Genomic DNA, 12,138 nt, shown 5'->3' with positions numbered 1-12,138 from the left:
AAAACACACAAACACACACACACACACACACACACACACACACACACACACACACACACACACACACACAGAAACAGGAGAGATTTAGACAGCCTCTTAGAAAAAGTGGCTGTAAAAGTGTTGTGCTTTAAAACTTCACTTTGAGCTTAAAAACCCACTGAATGCACAAGACCACTAAAAAGTAGACACAGAAGTTAGCAAGTAAATTAGAGAACTTTAGCATTAATAACTAAATGGCACACAAACAGACCATAAGAGCCAATCATGATTAGTAATTCGCTGCTTTCCTCAAACAGTACAGCATGGCACCAGTGGTGGACGAAGTACACAAATCAAGTACTTGAGTAAAAGTACAGATACATATAATAAAATATTACTCCAGTAAAAGTACTCCTTTTTCAATTTTACTCGAGTGAAAGTACAAAAGTACTCGATTTTTTATGTACTTAAGTAAAAAAGTACTGATAGATAAGATTTATTTTGCAATTTTATATAGGCTACTTAATTAAATTTTATATTAGCACATATTTTTTATAATCCTACTGCTCAAAATACCTGGGATTTTCCCAAAATAACCACTATATGGAGTCAAGATGTATTTTTGTTGTTGATATGGACTACATTGACGAGAGTGATGTAGTAATGTTCACTATGAAGCTTACACTGCAATGTACCTGAGAGAAAACAGATTTGACCATCTGATTTTCACCAATAAGAAAAAAGTGTTTTAAAGCTCAGTTACAATAATTAATCCTAAAATTCGAAATTAGTAACTTACTTTTACCAGCATCACAAGATCTACCGATTCTTACTTGTGAATTCAGTTCACTGGAGACTCGCACTAAACGGTTCATTTGAATCAGTGAGTTGTCGACTCGAGAACAGCTGCAATCGGTTAATTCTAAATCGTGAATTGATCGTTTGGTGCGATTTGCGAACCGATTTAAAAGGTTAATTGAAAAGAATCAGTTCGTTCTTGAATCAGACACCGCTTCTGCGTGTCAGAGCACGTGATATATTATAAGGAGTAACGATATGTTTTATGAAATGTAGTGAAGTAAAAAGTACAATCTTATGCTTTGGAATGTAGTGAAGTAAAAGTAAAAGTTACTCAAAATAAAACTACTCCAGTAAAGTACAGATACTTGAAAAATGTACTTAAGTACAGTAACGAATTAAAACTAATCCGTTACTGTCCACCACTGCATGGCACTAGCAGCACCAAAGTCATGGGTTTGAATCCCAGGGAACAACAACAACTGATAAAATGTAAATGTGCACATTGAATGCAATGTACCGTAGGTCACTAAAAGCATCCGCCAAATACATACATGTAAACGTAAATTTGTTACTGATTTGTGTTCAAATCAAGTCAAGGCAAGTCAAATGAATTGCCTTTTTAAACCCTTTTGAATTAATTCTCCAATGTAACATTTCTAAATGAAACATGATATTCAACCCCCCAAAAAAGTTTAGGTTGTCACTTTTATCAACCAAGAATCGACTGGATCATGAAAAGTGGGCATTTACATACAGTACCTGAATGGAGATGAACTGAATGAGACTGCTTTTAAAACAACACCTAAATAGCCATATTGGTTGACTTTATCTATAACTTGAGCAGCGGTCATGGACAGTAATCTCAGAGGTAAAGCAAATTAAATTATTTTGATTTAAGGTTAAGAAGACATTTATTATTGCAATAATGTTCACCAATGAATCACTATAATATCATAAATAGGATCAATTATGATTTCATGTACACATACTTTATTGTTCATTTACAGTACATACCAAAGCAGAATCTTTTGTGGAATCACAAAATGATATATATTTAATATATATCATACATATTTAATACGTCATATATATTTGAATGAATCATATATATTTAATATATCAACACTCCTAGTTCTTGTTAATAAAAAGGTTCAAAAACAAGCAGCATTGTCAATTACAGAAGAAGGTAATAACTTAGCCAATATGGGGGGCCTTCAAGTCAAAAAATAAAAATAAAAAAGTTGAGAACCATGGCTTTGTAAAGAGGCTTCTATTTAAGCTTCAGTGGGTAACCAGTCTTGGGCTACAGGGTGATATGGCTGAGCATATATAACTGATACAAGGCATTCCAAACAAACACATTTTGCCAAGTGAAGTGAACTACATATATCCCCTGATGAGTGTGTAGGAAGCAGTGAACACCAGTGAATATCCAGCTGACACACACAGCGTCACAATAACCAGAAACAGCATTTGGATACTAATGCAGGTCTGTAGTTTACAGACATGAAGCTAAACGAATATTCACCATCTATTCCCATTAGCAGTGCTGACAGAGAGACTGACATAAAGCCAGAAAGAGATTCAGGCCGGGTTTGGAATGGAATACAAGCGTATTCCATTGAAATAAAGAATAGCATGCAAAATAAGATATTATGCAATGCTTCAAAGAGTAAAATACATGTTTGACACATGGCCTCATCACATTTTATATGTCCTAAAATGCAAAAATTAATAAACATTTCCCCCAAGATTTTTAAATATGTAATTATGTATTCTATAAACTCGAAGCTACACTCGAAATAGACTAACTAAAAAATTATGTTATGAATGTTTCTGTCCAGAGTCTTCATAAAGATACAGCTCTATTATATTTCATCCAAAAAATGACAGAAATTAACAGCATCTGGGCCTGGTAAATTCGCTGTGAGGAAAGGAACTCTCATGTGAAATTTTAAGTCTCCAGCTCAAACGTGGTAACGTGGCTGATGTTTTCAATATTGCTAATTTAACTGCTAGTTGCTAGGCAACCATGCATCCCGTCCATCCCAAAATTACACAAAATGCAATTAGCCACAGACTCTTCATGCATGCAAAGTTTGGTGAGTGTTCATCATAGGGATCAAACATTATAGCTGTTCAAAGTGAGGAAGAATAATAAAAAACAACAGCAGAAGAGCAGCAAAAATAATCTAGAAGATGCTGGATTTCAAATTAATCAAATAACACACTCTTTAAGCACCACACAACATAAACTCTCCAGCACTTCATTTTCGTCCATATGCTTTTCATAACATTAATGATGACATACACACGCAAATATGGACTAGAAACACTGCTGATGCAAACAAATAATGCGGATGAGCAAGACTTGCTAAGTGTATCACCTCACCACTATATATAGACAGAGCTTATGCTGAGCTCCAGAACAAACATATTCGTCAAATAGAGCATGTTTTAAGATACTAAGCTTAAACACACTGACCCTGCTACCCAAATCCCACTCCCATATATTGAAATAACCATCCAAATACAGTTCACTTTATGTCAAGATCTGGCCTTTGGTGTAAATTTAAAAGCATTTTGTTCCACTTGAAAGTAATATATAAACAGAACAGTTGTCCAAATGCAATTGTTGGGCTTAAAGGTGCTGTAAGTGATGTTAACTAACATCTGCAACTGAATTTGATGGCCACCGTCTTCAAAATCCCCTCCAACCAAACTTTGCCTCAGTACTCTTTCAAAATAACAGTTGTGGCATAGCTGACAAAAAGGTAATTTCTAGCAAAATACATCAGAGAGTTTTCACCTATTGGTGCTAGTCTGTGAGTAGCAATACACTGTGTAAATAGCATATGTGTGGTTTCTTTACTGGAAAAAGTTGATTGTATGGCACTGTAACGGGTTTCATATGTGAAGGAAGCTTTGATGTAGTCCCATATCGCACAAAACCCTGATATTAAACACAAGTGTCTCCTAGGACGATGTTTCATCATTATTTCACAATATCTCTACAGAAACTACCAACCCAACACTGCCTGCTGCATCCTCTATAACAGAGCTTCTCATTGGGGTTGCAGCAAATTCCAAAAAATAAATTCAAAATTTAAAATGATTATATTATATTATATTATATTATATTATATTATATTATATTATATTATATTATATTATAAAAACTATGCTGATGATACCCAGATTTACCTAGCCTTATCTCCAAATGACTACAGCCCCATTGACTCCCTCTGCCAATGCATTGATGAAATTAACAGTTGGATGTGCCAGAACTTTCTTCAGTTAAACAAGGAAAAAACTGAAGTCATTGCATTTGGAAACAAAGATGAAGTTCTCAAGGTGAATGCATACCTTGACTCTAGGGGTCAAACAACTAAAAATCAAGTCAAGAATCTTGGTGTGATTCTGAAGACAGACCTTAATTTCAGTAGTCATGTCAAAGCAGTAACTAAATCAGGATACTATCATGTCAAAAACATTGCAAGAATTAGATGTTTTGTTTCCAGTCAAGACTTGGAGAAACTTGTTCATGCCTTTATCACCAGCAGGGTGGACTATTGTAATGGCCTCCTCACCGGCCTTCCCAAGAAGACATTAGACAGCTGCAGCTCATCCAGAACGCTGCTACCAGAATTCTGACTAGAACCAGAAAATCTGAGCATATCACACCAGTCCTGAGGTCCTTACACTGGCTTCCAGTAACATTTAGGATTGATTTTAAAGTACTTTTACTCATTTATAAATCGCTCAATGCACTGTGCTACGTCCCAACTGATTGCACTGTATTTTATGTATAATCATATACATAAATAATTCATTTTAAATCAATTTTAGTTTATTTTAAAAGTTTTTATGATAATTTTTAAATGATTATTTTAATTCCTTTTATGTAAAGCACTTTGAATTATGTTTATAGTGAATGCCCCTATGAATGGTTTTATTTTTACGATTTAGTTTTAATCCAAATGATTGGATTAAAACTAATCTCTCTCTCTCTCCCTACCGTTAAGTAACTGTTTTACTTACTTGTTTTTGACATAACCGCCCGAACTACAAGCTTTCCAGTGATGTCTGTGAGAAAGGTATATTCACTCGACAAGCTCGCGCATCTGTGCCGCCGCGCGCTCAATCCACTCAGCGTGCTTTGCTCATCAGCTCGCGCACATCAGCTATACAGACGTTAATACTGAATGCTTAACGTTATATTCATTGCATACATATACTTCGTAGTAGACATACTTAACTCCATTCTGCTGTCTGTTGTTCTGTTGTTGGTGTTTCTTTGTTTGAATATGGCGCTTATCACATGCTGTGTGGTATCGGCGTTTGGTATCGGGGCATTTTAACGAGTACGAGTACGAGTACAGGAGACCAGTATCGGGCCCGATACCGATAGACAAAACCAAGACGTGTTTAAAATTGTAATTACAAATTTACATTGCATGGAATTATTCATAATGTATATATGAGTATGATTATTTATTTAAATGATTAAATACATATTTAAATAAATACTCATACGCATATACACATACGCACACATAAGTATGGATACAACATTGGAAAGTGGTTCCTGCTAGTAATTAACAGCATAGACTAGTTCCTAGAGACATCCAACTAACATGAGCTGATAATATCAAAGACTCGTGAAAAGTCCAACAGAAAATGTTCTTGTTGAACTCAAAAAGCTAAACATCACCTCTTTCATTTAAGTACAGTAAAAAAAAAAAAAAACATTTTCCCTTCCTGTATCTAGCATCTACATGCATCATGGAGCTTTACACACACTCCTCTCAGTTTATTATTTTTGATATTATCAAACTGATTTCAGCAGTTTTGTGAAACAGAATAAAATATTTCAGACTCGGACAAACAACTAATGTCACAAAACATTCAATAATTGATCAAATCCATTGCTAATACTCACTAGTGTTTGTCCTGCTGATTTCCCTCCAAAATTATGTCACTTCCTGTTGAATGAAGTCACATCGAAACTGCCTTTTCCTTTTTTAAAGGCATAATATATGATGGAAAGGGATATTGAGGACATGTGACATACCTAAAATATCACGATCAATTAAAACAATATTCAAAAGAAAATATGTTTTTTTAAACAACAACAAAAACAACAAAAAACATTTAACTAGAGAAAGAAAAAATATATTAAAAAAAGCATCCAAGGATATCACAAAAATAACTCAAACCAAAGTAGTAAAATTATTTAAAATAATTTTTAAAATGTTAAGCTAATTGTGAAAACTATCTAATGTAGTTAATAATTTTTAACTTAAAAAAAACAATATTTTTCCCAGTTATTGAGACATATGACTGCACAGAATGACCATGAATGGTTTTTAGAGTGTTGCTGTGTTGTTGCAGACTATCTCAAGTCAACTGTGTACGCAGTAGTAATGTATATACTGTAGTTTATATGCATGCTTTATTGTGTCCCAAGTGTTTCTCCAGCAGAAGGGAAATTATGTGTGTGCTTTTCCACTGATAATAGTCAAACCCTGATCTGAACTTAAATTGGCCAGTAAAACGATTCTGATATTTTTCAAAGAGCTGAGCCCGAACTAAAATCCTTGCCACACAGAGCTCTGAAGGACCCTGGGGTCAGATGGGCTCTAATATTTCAGATGCCTTGAGATATATTTAAAATAGGTCACTTTTGATGACCTGATATATCGTCTATGATGCTGGGATCAGAGTACACCCAGAAGCTCAGGCCAAATGTATTACCACAGCAATTGTGCTCTGATATCAGTCCAAACATACGGAGGCCTTTAATGAAGAGGATCGTCTCTGATACGGGATCTATTTAAGTATCTCTCATATACAGAAGAACACAAGACTGCGGAGATCTCAGTGCATTTGAATTGATCCAAAATGTCAAGTGTTTATATAATCTCATACTGACTCTTTTCCTTTTTCCTCCCACAGGCAATTTCTCTCTGTCTCTCATCGCCCATGTAGTCAGTCCTTTACTAGCAGCTCCATGTTCCTTCCAAAATAAGCTACCACTACCAAAACAAGACAACAACACCACTGCAGTTTGTGTTTCTCTTCCATTATGCTCAGCACACACTGCACAGCTTTGGCATGGTTTTGTCTTCTAAGACATATTTCAAGGAATCACAAAATTGCCGGTCTTTTTTGGCAAATGGACATCTTTTTGGCATTATTCACTCAAACCACAACACAAAATGTTCAACTCAAATGCAATCGGCCTCTGTGTTGCAGCTGTTTTTTTTATGTACCTGCTTTAAATGCACAAAAAATTAAGGTGGTAAGATTTGACGCTCACAAAGGCTGAAATTATTTGATTAAAAATACAGCAAAATCAGTAATATTGTGAAATATTATTACAATAAAAAAGTTATCTATTTTTATCTATTTTAAAGTGTAATTTATTCCTGTGATGGTATGTTAATTTGGTGCTCAAGAATAATTTCTTATTATGCTGAAAACAGCTTTTTTTTTTAATGTGTGATACTTTTTTTTCAGGATTCTTTGATGAATAGAAAGTTCAAAAGAACAGCATTTATATGAAATAGATTTTTTTTGTAACAATCTAAAAGTTTTACTGTCACTTTGATCAGTTTAATGTGTCCTTGCTAAATAAAAAGTAATTGCATAAAAAAAAAAATGTTACTGACCCCAAACTTTTGAACAGTAGTGTATACTTGTGAAATGTATAATAATAAATAATATAAATATTAGATATGATATTAAATAATAAGCATAGGTTATTATTTTAAAATAAAACATACAAAATACAACCGTTAAATTCATTAAAAAAATGTGTTGGACAACATTGGCAGGGCAAGAAGAAATCCGCACTGAATCCTTACTGTTGAGCCTTTGTGCATAATGAAATACTGCCAGACATCAGAGCTGATGCAAACATCTTTTTTTAGTCAAACTGGAGGAGGCCTGCAATAAAATATTAACTGAAACAGAATTACCATCACCTGAATAACATACAGGTAAATGTGTCTGTCTCTTTTGCTTTTTATTTCACTGCCTCAACTGATACACTTGTTCCTGTTTTACTTAAGTGGCCCAGAGGGCCCAGAGGGCCCCTTTGGCTGTTTTGTTTCATCACAGTCCGCTAGAGCGAGAAACTAAAAACAAACTAATTATTTAAACACATAAACAGACCGAGCAAAATATCCATTTAACTGCTCCCTGTTACGGCAACTACACTTCCCAGCAGGCCTCTGCCTCGATGCACTTTCCTGAGTCAACACACGGATGCTGAACAAACCCTTTAACCCACGGAATGGGCAGAGGGAAGGGAGGGAGAGAGAGAAAGAGAAGGGAAATGAAGAAAAAAAAAGGATGGAAGGAGGAAACAGACAGTAAACTCACACATAGTAGCCAACACCTGTCACATCAACAAACAGACAGTGTTGTCAAACGCTTAGTTGAGCACTACAGAGGCGAGTGGCTCCTTTATAAACACATGACGAGGTGTAGCATCGCCTGCACGCAGATACTGTATGTGATAAACGGCCCCAGCGTGCCTCCAACACAAAAACACCATCTGTGGCTCCACACACACACACACAAACACATACACACATTTTCAGTCAAGAAAGCAACAGGTAACTGTCTATCGAGCTTGCAGCATGATGTCAGGGAAGTTTGACACTGAACTGAACATCTGTAAATTCACTTTTAAGTCACGTTAGATCATTTATACTAACCTTTTATTCAACTGAGCAAGTTAGCATAGGTAGCCCCTGCTGGTAGATTTTGTAATTTCACCATGTATCTTTCCCTATTGAGGTCCATTTAAAAGTAGCGGTGAATTCTGACAAAATACATCTTTTGCAACATTTAGATAGCAAATAATTCATTGGTAGATGTTTAACCAATACCATTTCCTTTTTGGAAAGCTCTGAAAAGTTTGAAATGTACTTATAATGTTACCTGTCTGCTGCATTTGACATCACAGCTCGGGATAATCACTAGTGAAGAGTTTGGGAGTGTGGATGTTCATTTTTTCTTCTGATTTATGATTTCTCAGACGAAAATCCATTAGAAAAGTAATAGCACATTTCTCATCTATATTCTGAAGGATTTTGGGTATCATTCATATCTGGAATGATAGCAAGGACCATTACGACTCATTTTTTGTATGTACCATATATATTACACATTAAAATATACACTACCATTAATTGTTTTTATTAATTAATAAAAAAAAAATGTATTATATGTTTATTCAGCAAGGATTAATTCAATTGCTCAAAATTGTAAAAAAAATAAATAAAATTGTTGCAAAATTTTCCAACTCTGATAATGAGAAAAGTTTCTTAAGCAGTGAATCAGTATATTAGGATGATTTCTGATGGATCATGTGACACTGATGTAGGGATTTCATGAACAGGACACTGATACGCCACTGAATCACGGTTGATATCGAATTTTCAAGATTCGATTCCTTTCAAACCCTGACTGAATTAATAGTAATTAATTCCCTAAAATAAAATAAAAATAATCAAGTCATTACATCTGGTGGAGAAAAATAAGCTGACAAAAGATTTGACTGAGAAAATAATGACCCAAGATAATATTAGGAATTTTGTCTATTTTTATCCGGAAAAATAACAGCGCTACAAGCGCTTCCCTGCCGTAACATCGCGGGACTCCAGAACTCAAATACTCCGTTTGAAACTTCGTAACTCTGCAGAACACAAAGCCTTGCTAAAACAGAGACTTTTCATAGGACTGTTGAAGCCTCTTCCGTCATCAGGCAAACAACCAATGCAACGAGGGCTTTCCCGAAACGACGTCATCCAAACGTCATCTCAGCGACCAATCCTAAAGCGCCGAGATTCCCTCAGCAGCCAGCCAGGAGCCACGAGAACAACTCAGCTTTTCAGCTGTCAACCAAGCAGAACGCAAGTAAACGAACCAAATCTTATCTCTGCTGAACTGGTGTAGAGCTACTTGAAGCAGTAAACAGAAGCTAAAATTCTCTGTTTGTGAATTCTCTCAGGTGAATTTAAACCACTCGTGAAAACGAGTGTTAGAAGTTTGAAACTTCATAAGAACTTCGTCAACTCTCATTCTAATAATCTGTATGTATGTATGTGTGTGTGTATGTATGTGTGCTTTAGTTTAGCTTTAATGTAATCCAGAATAGCCAATAAAATTCGTGTTTCATTTATAAAGAATTATTGTCTGGTGTCGTGATATCTCAAAGTCAAGACTCTTGCCAAAGATCCCTTGCTACCTAGCTCGTAGCTTACTTATAATAATTACTATAATAGCTTACTTATAATAATTGTATTGACCGTGGCCAGGGAAATACAAAGATTCAAGTTGTTAAAATATACTAAGAATCACCGGCTCACTGGACGACCCTTGATTTAAAGTGTATACTATAAGATTTGAAATCAGTTTTAATCAGGTTGATATCGAATTTTCAAGATTCGATTCCTTTCAAACCCTGACTGAATTAATAGTAATTAATTCCCTAAAATAAAATAAAAGTAATCAAGTCATTACACTGAAGCCTGGAGTAATGATGCTGAAAATTCAGCTTTTCATCACAGGAATAAATTACATTTTAAAATATATTAAAATAGAAAACAGTTGTTTTAAATTGTCCTAATATTTCACAATATTACTGTTTTTATTGTACTTTTGGTCAAATAAATGCAGCCTTGGTGAGCATAAGACTTTTTTCAAAAACATTTAAAAAATCTTACCAACCCCAAACTTTTGAACTGTAGTGTACATTTCATTTAATTTCATCTGACATTGACATTTCTATCTCAGTCTCTATGAACCCCAAGAGCTTTGTGAACCTCAGATGGGAAATCCTGAATTACACCATGGAAAATTAAATGAACGTTATAACAAGCCACCTGCCAAACTTCAATCAATAGCAGACCAGACTGCTCACAGGAATCAGCATGCTTCAGATTCATCATGAGGAGAGGAGGCCAGAGATACTTACCATTTGGACTTTCCTCATCAATGGTGACTATAGTGGCAGGTGGACCCGACCGTGACAACTTACACTCTGTGTCAGAAACATAAAGAGAGAGAAATACAGTCAGAATCAAATCTGCCACCACGTTCATCACAACACATCACTCATATCTGACTCACGTGAGATTACATCTACTTGATGAATACAGGAGTGTGATTTTACTGGGTGAATACGTGGAGTCATAGAAAGAGAAGTGAGAAGCATCTCATGATGTGTGTGGTAGAGGACAGAAAGCGGTCTTACCCTCATAGTGCCAGTCTGAGGGACGTTAGTGTCAGCAGCAGTGAGAAGAGAAAAGAAGAGGAGAGAAGGAAAGATACATATGAGAAGAAAGACAGCCAGAGAGAGCACCATTCAGAATTCAACTGAAAATGCCTTTTTAATTCCAATCCAATTCTTGAATTTCAGCAAACAGAGTTCAGAAATAAGCAAGCAGAATTAAAATGAAATGAAATTCAAAGAAATTCAATTATGCATTTCCTCAATTTTAAAGTGCCCTTATTATGCCATTTCTATGGTTCCTAATATTGTTTTGAGAGTCTCCTACAATAGGTTTACATCCATACAAGGTCAAAAAACACTTTAATTTTCTCAAAATATGCATTTAATATCACCTCATTTTCCAACGATTCTCAAACAATTTGTGCGAAGCAGTTCTAAGATTCAGTCTCTCTAAACCCCTCCTTTCCGTGAGCCTACTCTGCTCTGATTGGTCAGATGGCCCAGTCTGTTGTGATTGGTCTACCGCATACAGTGTGTGTGGGGAAACGTGAGCCTACTCTGCTCTGATTGGTCAGATGGCCCAGTCTGTTGTTATTGGTCTACCGCATACAGTGTGTGTGGGAAACGATACACCTATTGCCATTGTTCCGTATTTTGAACGCTCTATAGAAAATATAAACATCTATTATTTATCATACTTAGTGTAGGACACAGCGTCTTCTTGACATGAACAAGCTACAGTGTTTGAGGGTGGGGTCAAGCTGTTCGCGGCCGGCCAACATAGAACATAGACGGGCATTATGCTGATGTGTTACATTGTGATGTGTAGCCGTCACAGAAGTGGGATTCAAATGACTGAGTCGATTCTTTCTTTTGGGAGACTTTATTTATCGTGCACTTTCGGCTTTACAACTTTGCAGATTTATTACATTCACATACAGCTACATTACACACTGCATGAAAGGCAATATTCGAATGTGTATAATTTTTATTTTTTAGCATGATATATCTAATTAATATTAAATGATTTAAATAAAAGTATATAAAATAATGCTGATAAATATGCAAATAATTTAATTTGAATTATTAAAAAATTTAAATCTATTTGC

At 35.3% G+C, this 12,138-nt stretch overlaps 1 protein-coding gene across 1 annotated transcript in view; it reads right to left on the bottom strand.

Moving 5' to 3' along the window:
• The window catches only part of LOC107676372 (protocadherin-15-like), a gene marked incomplete at its 3' end in the record, with an annotated part of 105,729 nt that extends 94,057 nt beyond the window's left edge, over positions 1 to 11,672 (bottom strand). Inside the window, exons 1-3 of the mRNA XM_016470893.1 lie at positions 11,633 to 11,672; positions 11,051 to 11,065; positions 10,772 to 10,837 (exon numbers count right to left, since the gene is read on the bottom strand). Of these exons, the coding sequence (XP_016326379.1) occupies positions 10,772 to 10,837; positions 11,051 to 11,065; positions 11,633 to 11,672 (121 nt within the window). The remainder of the gene's footprint in view (positions 1 to 10,771; positions 10,838 to 11,050; positions 11,066 to 11,632) is intronic.
• Between the last annotated feature and the right edge of the window lie 466 nt (positions 11,673 to 12,138).

The sequence above is a fragment of the Sinocyclocheilus anshuiensis genome, unplaced genomic scaffold, assembly GCF_001515605.1.
Source record: "Sinocyclocheilus anshuiensis isolate Anshui unplaced genomic scaffold, SAMN03320099.WGS_v1.1 scaffold961, whole genome shotgun sequence".
NCBI classification, from domain to species: domain Eukaryota; kingdom Metazoa; phylum Chordata; class Actinopteri; order Cypriniformes; family Cyprinidae; genus Sinocyclocheilus; species Sinocyclocheilus anshuiensis.
The sequence above is the reverse complement of the archived record's forward strand: the minus strand, read 5'-3'. Positions and strand labels throughout refer to the sequence as shown.